This window comes from Heterodontus francisci, chromosome 41, assembly GCF_036365525.1.
Source record: "Heterodontus francisci isolate sHetFra1 chromosome 41, sHetFra1.hap1, whole genome shotgun sequence".
Classification (NCBI taxonomy): Eukaryota; Metazoa; Chordata; class Chondrichthyes; order Heterodontiformes; family Heterodontidae; genus Heterodontus; species Heterodontus francisci.
In genome coordinates, this window is record NC_090411.1 from 19,876,890 (window position 1) to 19,892,407 (window position 15,518).

At 42.4% G+C, this 15,518-nt stretch overlaps 1 protein-coding gene and 1 long non-coding RNA gene across 4 annotated transcripts in view; one reads left to right on the forward strand and one right to left on the reverse strand.

The window, feature by feature from the left end:
* The window catches only part of zc3h7bb (zinc finger CCCH-type containing 7Bb), a 107,729-nt gene extending 93,295 nt beyond the window's left edge, over positions 1-14,434 (forward strand). For all 3 annotated transcript variants that reach the window (XM_068019430.1, XM_068019432.1, XM_068019431.1), the window contains one exon: positions 6,019-14,434. In XM_068019430.1, coding sequence (XP_067875531.1) covers positions 6,019-6,208 — 190 coding nt within the window. In that variant the 3' untranslated portion in view covers positions 6,209-14,434. The remainder of the gene's footprint in view (positions 1-6,018) is intronic.
* The window catches only part of LOC137353303 (uncharacterized), a 68,530-nt gene that overhangs the window by 10,612 nt on the left and 42,400 nt on the right, over positions 1-15,518 (reverse strand). The gene's annotated exons all lie outside the window — the stretch shown is intronic.

The following is a 15,518-nucleotide window of genomic DNA, read 5'->3' on the forward strand; positions in this document are numbered from 1 at the left end:
CATTCTCAAACTTAATATGGAATTCAGTTGTATTATGATCACATTTTCTCCAGAGGATCCTTTATTATGAGATTTCTAATTAAACCTGCCTAATTGCACAGTATTAGACTTAAAATAGTTTTATCCCTAGTTGGTTCCACAACATATTGTTCGAGGAAAATTGTCGCAAAAGCATTCTACGAATGTCTATAATCACATATAGGCCAGACTGGGTAAAGACAGCAGATTTCCTTCCCTAAAGGACATTAGTGAATCAGGTGTTTTTGTAATGACAATCCAGTAGTTTCATTGTTACCATTACTGATACAATTATATGAATTAGGAGCAGGAGTAGGCTACTCAGCCCCTTGAGCCTGCTTCACCATTCAACAAGATCATGGCTGATCTGATTGTAACCTCAACTTCACATTCCCACCTACCCACAATAACCTTCCACCCCCTTGCTTATCAAGAATCTATCTACCTCTGCCTTAAAAATATTCAAAGACTCTGCTTCCACCTGCTTTTTATTTATTTTTATTTTATTTTATTTAGAGATACAGCACTGAAACAGGCCCTTCGGCCCACCGAGTCTGTGCCGACCAACAACCACCCATTTATACTAACCCTACAGTAGTCCCATATTCCCTACCACCTACCTACACTAGGGACAATTTACAATGGCCAATTTACCTATCGCCTGTAAATCTTTGGCTGTGGGAGGAAACCGGAGCACCTGGCGAAAACCCACGCGGTCACAGGGAGAACTTGCAAACTCCGCATAGGCAGCACCCAGAATTGAACCCGGGTCCCTGGAGCTGTGAGGTTGTGGTGCTAACCACTGCGCCACTGTGCCGCCCACTTTTGAGGAACTGTTCCAAAGACTCATGACCCTCTGAGAGAAAACATTTCTCCTCATCCCTGTCTTAAATGGGCGACCCCTTATTTTGACCCCTAGTTCTAGATTCTCCCAGAAGAGGAAACATCCTTTCCACATCTACCCTATCAAGACCCCTCAGGTTCTTATATGTTTCAATCAAGTCACCTCTTCCTCTTTTAAACGCCAACCTTTCCTGATCAGACAACTGACCATTCCAGGTATTAGTCTAGTAAACTTTCTCTGAACTGCTTCCAACTCATTTACATCCTTCCTTAAATAAGGAGACCAATACGGTACACAGTACTCCAGATGTGGTCACACCAATGCCCTGTATAGCTGAAGCATAACCTCCCTACTTTTGTATTCAATTCCTCTCACAATAAATGATAACAAACTATTTGCTTTCCTAATTATTTTCTGTACCTACATACAAGCCTTTTGTGATTAATGCACTAGGACACCCAGATTCCTCTGCATCTCAGAACTTTGCAATCTCTCACCATTTCGATAATATGCTTTTTTATTCTTCCTGCCAAAATGGACAATTTCACATTTTCCCACATTATACTCCATTTGCCAAATCTTTGCCCACTCATTTAACCTATCTGTATCCCTTTGTTAGCCTCCTTATGTCCTCTTCACAACTTACTTTCCTCCCTATCTTTGCATAATCAGCAAATTTAGCAACCATACCTTTGGTCCCCTCATCCAAGTCATTTATATAAATTGTAAAGTTGAGGCCCCAGCACAGATCCCTGTGGCACACCACTCGTTACATCTTGCCAACCAGAAAATGACCTATTTATGCCTACTCTGTTTCCTGTTAGCTAGCCAATCTTCTATCCGTTCCAAAAGTTACCCCATACACCATAAGCTTTTATTTTCCACAATAACCTTTGATGTGGCACCTTATCAAATGCCTTCTGGAAATCTAAGCACCAGTTCCCCTTTATCCACAGCACGTGTTATTTCTTCAGAGAACTCACTATTTAAGAAGGGAGGGAGAGAGAAAACAGGGAATTACAGACCTGTTAGCCTTACATCAGTCGTTGGGAAAATGCTCGAATCTATTCTAAAGGGTGTGAAAAATGGACACTTGGAAAATAATAATCTGATTGGGCATAGTTAACATGGATTTATGAATGGGAAATCATGTTTGACAAACCTGTTGGAGTTTTTTGAGGATGTTACAAACAGAATTGATAAGGGGGAGTTGGTGGACGTGGCATACTTGGATTTCAGAAGGCTTTTGATAAAGTACCCCACAGGAGGTTAGTTAGCAAAACTAAAGCCCATAGGATAGCAGGTAATATACTGCAATGGATAAAGGATTGGTTAACAGGCAGAAAGCAGAGAGTAGGAATAAATGGGTCATTCTCGCATTGGCAGGCTGTGACTAGTGGGGTACTGCAGGGATCAGTGCTTGGACCCCAGCAGTTCACAATATATATCAATGATTTGGATGTGGGGACCAAATGTAGTATTTCCCAGTTCACGGATGACACAAAAGTAGGTGGGACTGTGTGTTGTGAGGAAGATGCAAAGCGGCTTCAAGGGGATTTGGACAGACTTAGTGAATGGGCAGGCATGTGGCAGATGGAATATAATGTGGAAAAATTTGAGGTTATACACTTTGGTAGGAGGAATAGATGTGCAGAGTATTTCTTAAATGGTAAGAGATTAGGAAGTGTAGATGTACAAAGGGACCTGGGTGTCCTTGTCAATAAGTCACTGAAAGCTAACCTGCAGGTGCAGCAAGCAATTAGGAAGGCTAATGGTATGTTAGCCTTTATCGCAAGAGGATTTGAGTACAGGAGTAGTGAAGTCTTGCTTCAATTGTGTAGAAGCTTGGTTAGACTGCACCTGGAGTACTGTGTGCAGTTTTGGTCCCCTTACCTTAGGGAAGGATATTATTGCCATAAAGGGAGTGCAAAGAAGGTTCACCAGACTTGTTCCCGGGATGGCGGGACTGTCCTATGAAGAGAGATTGGGGAAACTGGGCCTGTATTCTCTAGAGTTTCGAAGAATGAGAGGTGATCTCATTTAAACCTACAAAATACTTAAAGGAGTAGACAGGGTAGATGCAGCTAAGATGTTTCCCCTGGTTGGGGAGTCCAGAACCAGGGGACACAATTTCAAAATAAGGGGGAAGCCACTTAGGACAGAGATGAGGAGAAATTTCTTTACTCAGAGATTTGTGAATCATTTGGAATTTTCTACCCCAGAGGGCTGTGGAAGCTCAGTCATCGAGTATGTTTAAAGCAGGGATTGACAGATTTCTAAATACAAATGACATAAGGGGATATGAAGATAGTGTGGGGAATATGGCATTGAAGTGGATGATCAGCCATGATCATATCGAATGGTGGGGCAGCTCGATGGACTGAATGGCCTATTCCTGCTCCTATGTTCCTAGAACTCCAATAAATTGGTTAAACATGATTTCCCTTTCAAAAACCATGTTGCCTGTTTACCTTGAATTTTTCAAAGTGCCCTGCTATAACGTCTTTAATAATAGCTTCTAACATTTTCCCTATGACAGATGTTAAGCTAACTGGCCTGTAGTTTCCTGCTTTCTGTCTCCCTCCATTTTTGAATAAAGAAGTTACATTCGCTATTTTCCAATTTAATGGAGCCTTCCTCGAATCTAGGGAATTTTGGAAAATTAAAACCAATGCATCAACTATCTCACCAGCCACTTCTTTTAAGACCCTAGGATGAAGTCCATGGGACTTGTCAGCCCACAGCTCCCATTTCCTGATTTACAGCTATTTCTGGGATGTTACTTGTATCCTCGATGGCGAAGACCGATGCCAAATACTTGTTCAATTCATCTACCATCTCCTTATTTTCCATTATTAATTCCCCAGACTCACTATAGGACCAACACTCATTTTGTTAACTTTTTTTGTTTTTAAATATCTATAGAAATTCTTATAATCTGTCTTCATATTTCTAGTTAGCTTTCTCTCGTACTCTAATTTTCTCTCATTAATCTTTTAGTCATTCTTTGCTTTTTCTTTAATATTCTGTCCAATCTACTGACCTGCCACCATTCTTTGCACAATTATAGGCTTTTTAAAAAACTTTTTTAGTTAACCACGGATGGTGGGTCTTCCCCTTGGAATTTTTCTTTCTCGGAATGTATCTATTCTGTGTGTTCTGAAATATCCCCTTAAACGTCTGCCACTGCATCTCAATTGACCTATCCCTTAACCTAATTTGCCAGTTCACTTTAGTTAGCTCTGCTTGCATGCCCTCATAATTGCCCTTATTTAAGTTTAAAATACTAGTCTTGGACCCACTCTTCTCTCCCTCAAACTGAATGTAAAATTCTAGCTTTTTATACCGGATTTAATTAATTGAATCTAAACTCCCCAGCTACCATGGTAGGATTTGAACTCGCGTTTTCAGATTATTAGTCCAGACCTCTGGATTACTATGTCCAATAACATAACCACTATGCTACCGTACCCCTTTTTGTGCATTTAGGATTTCCACTGCTCCGTATTTTTATTTACAGTTTCATCACTGTTTTCATTTCTGATCCCGCTAGAAATATTAAACAGTGATCTTCATAAATGCACTTATTGCCACAATTTGACATAGAACAAGCCACCCCATCCTCCTGGTTGGTTTTATTGACAAATAAGAGCAAAGATCCATAGTTCAAGAGCTACTAAGGGTGAAAAAGCAGGACAGATGAGGAAGCAAAGAAGAAATAGTTGGATGACACCCTGCTTAAGTTTTTTTTTCAAAAAAAGGCCTGAAGTTTGTAGGGAAAAGGACTCCTGAGGTTTTAATGTCCAGGGAAAGAATGAGTTAAAGTAGGAGATGGTGCAAGGAGTTAACACAGGAGGAATAAAACAGGAACGTTCACGCAGAATGCTGTCCACAATAGAACGATCTCCACCTCTTACACCATCCCCGCTTATCCCTGACAGCCACCTATATAGCACTGACTATTTGTCATTACCGTAGGCGTCACTTGCAAAGGTGCCCCTTAAACTGTTTCAAGCATGCCAGCCAGCTATTTTGGGCAGCTCAAACAGTTGTTGGTACCTCTCTTTAGTCCTATTTACAGCATCCTGTGATGGGACACATTCTATCTCTGATTTAAAGATCAGATGTTATCAGCCTTGCTGTTACCCCTGACAAAGAGGAGAGAGCAAACACGGCCTGTCGAAATCATTCTTCCTGCAAGGCATCTTCGGTCTCCCTCCCACCCCCCCCCCCGGCAGTCTGACTGCTTCTTAAACAGTCCTAAGGCTTATGGAAAAGATAGAGTCTGGGAACATGGGGCATTGAGTGATGGCACTGGGGCATTTAGGCAGGAAATGGAGAGCCAGAGGATGGAGATTCCCTCTTTGCCTTTGGTGCAGTTAGATTTCCTATTGTCTCTCATCAGTTTACACCGGCTAACACATTGCATCGACACCAACACGTCTGCTATAAGCACTGGGCACTGTAGCAATAGAGTAAAGGATGGAAGCCAAATGACCATTCACCAAATAAATACTGGGTCTGAAAGGGTTAAATGATGAGGACAAGTTGCATAGACTGGACTTGTATTCCTTTAAGTAGAGGCAGATTAAAATCTAATTTAAGATGATTAAAGGAAGTGTTGATAAAGAGAAACTATTTCCTCAGGTGGGGGAGTCCAGAATAAGGAGGCAGAAGCTTAAAATTGGAGCAAGACCCTTCAGGACTGATGTCAAGAAGGACATCTTCACAACAAAATGTAGTGGAAATCTGGAACTCCCTCCCTCAAAAAGCTGTTGAGGCAGGCAGGGGGAGGGAGTTCCAGATTTTTCAAAACTGAGATTGCTCGATTTTTGTTAGGCAAGGGTATTAAGGGATATGGAGCCCTGGTGGGTAGATGGAGTTAAGATTAAGATCAACCATGGGGAATTTAATGAGAAGCTAGGTAAACACATAGGAGAGAAAGAACTAGTTGGTTATGTTGATAGGATTAGATGAAGCAGGGTGGGAGGAGGTTCCTGAGGAGCAAGAACACTTGGCATGGATCAGCTGGGTCAGTTTCTGTCCTGTACATTCTATGTAATTCCTTGATCTAATTGAACAGGCTCGAGGGGCTGAATGGCCTGCACCTGTTCCCCTGTTCCTGTTTATGTATTTTAACTCTTTCCTTTCCCCAGACAAAGGAAGAGATGTTGTCCCGAGGGTGATAACTGCCGATTTGCCCACAGCCAGTCGGAGCTGGAAGAGTGGATGGAACGCAAAGATGTAATGAAAATGAAACTTGCCAAAGCCAAGAAGGACATGCTGATCGCACCAGATGACAATGATTTTGGCAAATACAGTTTTTTGATGAAGGACTTAAATTAATGGATAAAACCGGTTCAGTTTAATTGTCACTGCAACCTTTTTAAATTTTAAAAAAAATTGCGTTCGGTAAAATGATGAATACAGTCATGAATCATGACCTCATTACACTGAGATAACCCCAGTTGCCTCGCATGCTGCATTTTTCTCTTGTGTTTAAATGCAGTTGCAACAGGGAGGGAGCAACTTTGTACGTGCTCACAGCTGAGTTGGATGCTTCTGGGGCTGGGGGAGGGTGGGAGGGGAGGTGAATTCAGTAGGTTTGGCATCTGTGCAGTGAGATTGGTTTAAAAACTCACGCTACATTACAGCTACAGGGATGACTTAGTGGGTTTATCCTAGGAAGAACAGCAATAATGAGTGGAAAGACACCAGGATCAATGCACTGAGTTTGCTAATCGCAGATGGTGTGACAGTACTGAGGAAGGGATTCAGTTGTCTTTAGGGCATTTGGTGTTAGAGAAAAAGGCTTGACCAGGGTTTCCACCTCTGATAATTACCAGTCGCTCTGTGTGTGTGTGTATGTGTGTACGTTTGTGTGGATATAACTATCTCGCAGCAAGTGCCAGTACACTGACCATTTCTAAACAATGGCTACTTGGGCATGTTACCAGTGGGTTCAGTACCCCAGCAAGGGGCAGTGCTATGGAGAGAGAAAGGGAAGAAAATTTGCAATAACCTGAAAGAATCATGATGAGAGAGCATAGGAGTTAATTTTATCAGCGAGATATGTCAGAATAATTTACTTTTTAAATTAGGCTAGCAGAGAGTGTCAACAGCTAAGGCTGGCCCTACCCGCGCCACGTTCACACATGCATGCTTCATGGAAGAGTCCATTGAGTAATTATCGGGAGCGGAAACCCTGCCTGAATTTGTTTTCTTCCCCCATTGCCTTGTCCAGTAGCACTGAAGTTAGTAGTAGTATTGTCAGCCCAACTGAGATCAGCTAATCCAAGACACCTTCTCGGTCCCTGTCTCATTTGCATGCTTGTTTTATCAACTGGGCCGCTGGGAAAGCATTACTTTATTGAACAAATATAGAACTGCTTTAAATGCTGGAACTGGAAGGTAGTCGGGTTGAGATTCTAAAAGGATGACTTAAATGAGCCAAAAGTCATCCAAATGTATCTTTTTGTTTAAGAATAAAAAGGGAGGAGAGAATGTTCTTCTTCAAAAATAATTCTTCCTCCTCCCCCACCCACCTACCCACCCAACCCGAGGCACTTTCTCTTTGAAGTTTGGTTATCTCCTCCTAATTCACTAATAGAGCTGAGAAATCTAAACCCAATTCCTGTAATTGTACCCAAAAGCAGGGTAGTAAGAGACCATTTGGTTCAACTAATCAGTCTCCAAGTTTGAAGATACTGTACATTGCTCTGTCTCTCAATCTTCATTTGGGTTCTCTGCCCAATACCTATCCAACTCCCTCTTTCTCCCTGGACGATCGCTCTGTATATTCACTGCTTTCTGTGTAAAGCAGTAGAATGCTCCCCACGAGCCTCCTCTTATCCCTCTTCATCTCACCCGATCAGCATATTCCTTTCTCCCTCATGCATTTAGGGGAAGCTAGAAATGTATCTATGCTATTTACCTTCAGTCACGCCCTGTGGTAGCAAATTCCACATTCTCGCCACTCGCTGAGTAAAGAAGCTTTTCCTGGATTCCTCATGGGATTTATTAGTGACTATTTCATATTTATGATCCCTAGTTTTGGACTCCACACAAGTGGAAGTATCTTTGCTATGTCTACCCGATCGGATTCTTTCATAATTTTAAAGACCTCTATCGGGTCACCTCTCAACCTAATCTCTTCTAAAGAAAGAAGCTATCGATGTAACTATAGATGCAAGTCGGTGCATTACTGCACACACATTGCCTGACATCATTATAACCATTGCAAAGTGTGACGCTAAGTAGAGTCAATTTGGACAAAGTGAGTGCCCCATTCCTCACACTATTTTAATTGCGTTATTCCATGTCCCAGCAATTTATGGTGAAATGTTGTAACTTTCTGTAATGTCATTTCTTGCATATTTGTAACCATTTGCATTAAGTTTCACACATTCATACTCTGCAATATGTCCCAAGGCTGTCTTAATTCAAACCAAACTAATATTTGTAACAATATGAAAAGCTGGACTTGTAGATTAGAAACTTCATGTTCCAGTGAAAACTATGTAACGAAGTTCAACATTACAGAAGTATCTTACTAACATTTCATGGAGTAGTGCGAGGAATGAGCCATCATTTAGTGCTCAACTTCACCTTGAACCAGAATGGCCTGTCATTAGGCAATACATGGACTCAGAGAGAGCACTGTCTCAGCAGGAAGAGCTGGGCCCTAAGCAGGGTGTAATGGAACTGGGGAGAAGGCCAAGGTAGAGTCAGAGAGAGAAATTTAAGAAGTTAGCAAGAGAGAGAGAGTTAATGAGGGGAAGTGACCTTTAGAGGAAAGCAAGTGTGAACCTTGGATCAGATTACTGCCTCAACCCCGAGTTATCTGAATTGGTCAAGGCCATTCAGCCCCTTGAGTCTGTTCCGCCATTGAATTAGATCACGGATGCTCTGTCTCTTAACTCCATCTTCCCACCTTGGCTCTGTAACCATCAACATCCTCCAAACATATTCCAGCTTGTAAATCGTATAAAATATCCAGGTGAAGTTTGTAGTTAATGGCTTTAGACCACCTGTTGCCTTTCCCTGCCAGGGCCTTCAGGTCACATGAACAAATCATGTAACTCGTGCTGAAGGGGAACTGCAGCATGAGCTTTGAATTGCAGTGGAGTTTTATTTTACAGGAGAATAGCATACTGTGTGCATAAGTACATGGTCCTTAAGGGAAGAGATTTGTTATCATGCCAATCTGCTCAGAAGTTGCCATTTTCACTGTGTCTGGGATTCTTTGCTTGGAAATCGTGGAATCAGGTATAGAGCCATGCAACACTCAGTAAGTGTAGGAATTTGCAAGAATTCACACCACAACTTGCCATAATGAAGTTGTACCCTCCTTTAATATCCTATATTCACATGGAGAGGGGCCAGAAGAACCAAATCTATCTTAATGATATATTTTGGATAGTTAGGGTGAGTTCATTTTCCCAACCTAGTGATTTGAGGGATGGGCGAAGATGAGAACTGCCCAGGGTGTTAGTTGAATGTACTGTGAGGGCTTTGGTCGCACTGATCCCTGCTTCTGTTAGTACAAAAGTGATTTTTTTTTTCCCCAAAATGTAGAGCAGGGTCTCAGTATCACATTATTTATTTAACGTCTGGTCAAGTGATTTTGTCCAGAGCGTGTCGGACCGGATATATTTACGGAGTCTTATCGGCAAGACATGTACCTGCATTGAGGTCTGGCAAACAAACACTCTAGGCCATAAGTACTTTGAGCTGCAGTGATTTATGGGCAGACCCCCTTACCCTCCCCTGCCCTCAACCTAACTGGTGAAGTGCAGAGGCTGGCGGGTATCAGTTCATCTGTCAAGTAATTTTGATAGGATTGCCGGGTCCAAAGCTTTTACAGGAACATGATCAGGGTGGCTGAGGCAGAGGGTGGGATTGTGCCCTCAGTTCTGAAGTCTTATTTTGCTATAGGTGAGGGAAATTTGCTGGAAACCTTAATAACCAAAGACTGGATTGCCAACCCTCCAGGATTGCCCTGGACTGTCCAGAAATTAAGGACTAATCTCTGGGGTGCTGCCACAAGAAAACTCGGGAAAAAAGTCATCGATGCATTTAAAAAAAAAAGACCGACAAAATCATGGCCCTATTTTTCACCTTCAGTCTTCATCACGTTCTGCTCGATGTCATTAATTGGCACTATTTGTTAAAGAAGTTGTAATGATGGAGTGCATGTGTGCACTGGCTTTTCACAAGTAGCCTTTGTGGAAAGTTTGGTTGTAGTCAACCATGTTGGTTTGTCTCCCTTGTCTGTTATGCTCTGTAATAAGAATTTGTTTCTGTTTTTTATTATGGACACCCCAGAATGCTTCTGTTTTCCAGTAAACTTTTGTTTACTAGTTATAAAATATATTGGACGTGGCTGTTTGCTGCAATCGGGCAATGAGGCCTTTCCCTACTACCGTGGGTCGGTGATGTGCCACAAGGTTGGATGTGTTGCCCGACCATTGACGGGAGTGTGCGTGGGGTAGGGTTGACAGCAGGATGTGATGATGCCTCCAGAAATATGGCAAACCTAGCCTCGTTGGAAGTGGAAGGAACTGGAGGAAGCAAGGTTTCTACTTCAAGCAGAAATGCTGCCCAAATTAAAGTATAAAAATCTCTGGACAGCTGAGTCTAAAACCAGGCAGGTGACAGAATCCTACTTACAGAGAGAGATTTGGGGGAACAGGTGGGTGGGTCATTATGGGGAAGTGTCCACTCTCTCACTAAACCATCCTTGAGATAGTGAGGTGGCTCATAGGAGAATGGAATACTTCCCTTTTACATATGTTAAAATAAACTATTAAATACATTGCTTGCTAAGATTCATTAAGTTAGTTAACAGATAAACCTGGTTCAGTTAAAAAAAATTTCTGCAACCATTTCTTACCTTAAAATCTTTCTAAGCAAGTGCAAACATTAGAAATTATGTAATAAGTAATAATTGCTTCAAACGTGCATTCTTACAAATAATGTAAGTATTATACTGTTGATGGAGTTAGATGAATGGTAAGGAATTGTATTTCAATGATATATCGTGTTATAATTTAAGAAAAGCTGGATTAGACGAAACGTTTTCCATTAAACTTGAGTAGTGGTTAGTGTTCGGCTGGTAATGAGAATGCGAGGCCTGAGTGAAATTAATAGGAGGCAAAGCATTTGGGAATCAAAAAGAAAATGGGGTGAAAAATAAGGAGTTGCCTTGAGATGTTACATTTGGCCTCTGCTCACATCGCCTAGGGAATCACCTAGGCTTCCTAGATACTTCCAGTGAACCCCTGCCAGAAGGTGGGGGTGAGGTTAAGATTTTGGCTTGGCTGTGATGCCATCAGCAGTCAAATAGCCTGCTGGATCAGATGTGAGGTAGCCAGCAGGAAGCCAGAGCCCCGTGGAACTACACCCCCTTCATCTTCAGGAGAAAATTGTGACTGATATGAATTTATGGGGCCCAGCCAGGATTGGTATACCATGAAGTGTACAGCCAGGGGTGGCACAGCAGTCCTGGGCTGCCTTTTGGAGACTGAGTGAGCCGAGCAGAAGCCTGGAACAGGCAGGCAGGCTGCACACTTTGCTCAGGAATGGCATGTGGTTTACTAAATGACCAAAAGGAGAAACAGGGTAGAGGGACAAATTTAAATTATTTCTACTGCATTGCCAATGTAACCAAAAGTCTTATTAACTTATCTTACAGTCTAAAAAAAAATGACATGGCAGTTCAGGTTTAGTTCAGAGTCCAGTACAGGTGATTTTATGTTACATTTGATGAGAGGCTTAATTATTATGACGATTAGACAAACTGGGATTATCAAGCAAAGAAAGTTAAAGGAGATTTGATAGATGTATTCAAGATTATGAAAAGATTTGATAAAGTAAATCGTGGGATGAATTGATATTTAGAGGGCATGGATTTAAGATAATTACTAAAAGGACGAATGGAGAGATTAGGAGAATATTTTTATCCAATGGGTTGTTAAGCTATGAATTGACCTGCCAAAATCCATAATTGCTTTTAAAATAGAAGTGCATAAATATTTGAAATGTTTTATTTAGGTTTTAGAAGATTATGGGGAGAGAGCAGGAGAATGCAATGAAGTGGATCGATTGCTCCTCCAGAGAGCCAGCATGACCAAAGGGCCCCCAAAATTTTCCAATGTCCTTTTGTCTGTGCTGGAAGTGCAATGGGGCAGGACTTCTGTGCACCACTCCCCTCCTGATGCCAACTCTGTCACAAATCCCAAAGTCTGTTAGTTGGTTGTTGAGTCAAGCCTTGCCACCAATAGACTAGATAGGTTTTTGGAGGCCCAAGATACTCGTATGGAGGGGAAGGAGAGTGGGGGGATGTCGGCAGAACATGCAGAGTTTTACAGGCAGGCTGCACTTAAAATGAACAAGGGCGTCAGTGAGTGAAAAAATTAGATAATTTCACTGAAAGGGAGTTGAAGCATTAACCATGGGAGTACTGTAACTCACTTCAACCCTCCGGTCACCTGACATCCATAAATAAGTCTTAATCCAGCAGGAATCACAGGATAATAATTCCAGACAGGAAAGCTCAGCAAAGTAACCCCTCTCCCCCCAACTTCCCACCCCCCCCAAACAACTAATTGGCACTGAGGCCAAGTGCAGCATGCCAACTCCAGGCATGCGGTTCATTCACCCACTGAGCCATTTCAGTTATATTTTGGGGGTGAACATAGCTAGCTGGAATGAAACCTGGAGAGGGAAAAGAAAGGAAAATTTTAAGTAAATATGTTTTATTCCTAAACTGGGTTCCAAGAGGAGACCCAGTTCAACCTGCGGCAGAGATGGTGCTGCTGACTGAACCTTTATTTGGTGTGAACAGTGAGGATGAGAGCATAGAATGCTTTGCTAATTACTAGTTGGACTGTTGAGATGGGACATGGGCGGAGGGAGAAATGGGGAAAAAAGAAACGATAAGGGGTCAGTATAAGGAACCCCTTCTCCCCCCTTTCATTGATGTTCAGAGCCTCTGGATTCTCATTTCAGCCATTATCTGCTTATAATTAAGATCATATTTGTGTGTTTTTATATATATATATAAAATACATATACAGTACCTTACTGCAATAATGTGTTGGGGCCATCCATGATTGTACACAATGTTAACACTCTTTTTGTACACTTTGTTTTTAAAATGCCCTCCTCTAAGAGGGCATGTTAACACTGGATGGCCTCTTATAGAATGAGGAGAGTTAATATAGTGATACACTACAGACCTGTGTTGATGCAGGAACTGGCTTGGTGAATATGTAAATGTAAAATCCATAAAATCATTGCGATCAGTATTTCAAATAATTTGAGGTGTAATTGAACAGAATTATGGAAACCAGTGTGAGCAGGAATTGTAATCTTACTGCAAGTAATAGGTAAAGATAAGTGTTATTAATGTGTCCGTACCTACAGAGAAGCCTGTTTTAATGGTCACCTTGAGTGTAAACTGCGAACCTGATTCAACCAATATAAGTTGTTTGCCAAATGCACCTACATTGAACTGCAAGTAGGGCTGCATGTGGCCATTGGTTGAAAGGAGCAGGACCCAACCCCACCATAATGCCCGGATGGGACCAAATCCCCTAAAAGCCCCCAAGCAAGACCCACCCTCATCATAGCCCTCCCTGAACAGGACCCAACCCCATTATAGCTCCCAACTTCAAGTAAGATCCACGATTCTGTCATCCAAACCTCACAGCATCACAAATAGGCTAAGCACAGAGTAATCACAGAATCATACAGCACAGGAGGAGGACATCTGGCCCATTGTGCCTGTGCCAGCTCTTTCCAAGAGCCATCCTAACAGTCTCACTCCCCTGCTCTTTAACCCATAGCTGTGCGAATTCTTTTCTCTTTCAAGTATTTATCCAATTCCCTTTTGAAAGTTACTATTGAATCTGCTTCCAGATTTTAATAACTCATTCCGTTTTAAAAAATAATTCTCCTCCTCCCTCTGCTTCTTTTGCTAATGATTTCTCCAGTGCTTGCTGGTTTCCATTGGCTCTCCCCTGCCAGACTGGGATCCTCCTGAGAGTTGGAGCTGAGATATACTTTAGAAAACTGTGGGGCCTGGATAAGTGGCTTTTTTTATGAGGTCCTCTCTGGTGGCTATGTAAATGGTCTGATTGCAGTGGACTGCCACTCCACTCACGCCCCTCTGGCCAGTTTCTGATTCGAGCACAGCACTGGGTGGGAGTGTAAAATGGGGGAGAGCATTGTCCCGCCCCATTTCCCCCCTCCCATCCCATCTCCTTCCCACCCCCAAATCTGGCAGAAACAACCTCGACACTGGATCAGCACTCCAGAGTAATGGATTAATCTGGTTGTAGAGGTTACAGTTTAGGTTCAGCCTCACAAGTGTCCATTTGATGCAGGTTTGACTGTAAGTTCCTTGTTCAGCCTAGCACTATGTGTATTAACAGGTCTGTTTTTCCAAATGAACGTATTTTGTTGAGATAGGGGTTTACCCCCCAAACAGTGCTGATTTAACTCTGTAGGGACATTCCCATTGAGAAGATTCTCCTTCAGTTTAATAAATGTGTCGTTTCCCCTCAACTTGACTCCACATCTACCTAATTGAGCTCACATCATTAAAGTCGCTCATACTTCGGATGGTTGGTATCTGGATACTGGCTCAACAATTGGGAGGAGCAATTTTATTTTTCATGTTTGATGGTTATTATTTATGAATAAAGAATCTGATCTCAACTGGGCAGAAAAATACTCGTCTGCGGTTCTTGCTCCTGGTCATTAGCCAGTGACCAACTTTATAAAGAGTCTTTAATGTAGGGAAATGTCCCAAGATGTTTCACAAAGGCTTAAAGAGGTAAAATGGACAATGGGCCGAGAGAGTTATTAGGAGCGGTGACCAGAGGCTTGGTCTAAGAGGTGGGGATTTTGAGAGGCAGAGGGAGTGAGTTCCAGAACATGGGACCTAGGTGGCTGGAAGCACGGCTGCTGATAGTGGGGTGATGGGGAGGGATGAATGAGAGGCCCAGTCAGAGTGACTGAATTTGGGCAGTGGCTCGTAACTCTGGAGAAGGTTTTGATGGAGGACAACACCAGGGGAGGGAATTAAACTCAAAAGACTGAGGAATTTGCGAATCTAGGATCTGGAGTGAAGAACAAGTAGAACTGGGGTGTGCAATAGGATTAGGGGAGCAGAGATTTGGATGAGCTGAAGTTTAGAATGGTTAACTAATGGGAGGTCGGCCAAGAGAGCACTGGAATAGTCTGGTGAGGATGGGATAGGCGAAGGGTTTCAGCTGCTGAGCTAAAGTAGGGGTGGAGACAGCTAAAGCGACGATGGTGGAAATGGGCGATATTTGTGATGGAGTGGTGTCTGAGCACCTCATTACAGGAAGGATGTCAAGGCTTTGGAGAGGGTGCAGAGGATATTTACTGGAATGGTAGCAGGGATGAGGGGCTTCAGTTATCTGGAGAAGCTGAGATGGTTTTCTTTAGAGCACAGAAGGTTACGGGGAGATAGAGATTTTCAAAATGATAATGGGTATTGATACAATAGATAGGGAGGAGTCTGAGGCGAGGAGCAAGTGCCAAAGGAAGGAACAAACAAAACTGCCAGTTGGAATCTTCTGCGCGCGCGTGTTTTTTTTAAAATGGTTTAAATTAGAAACTT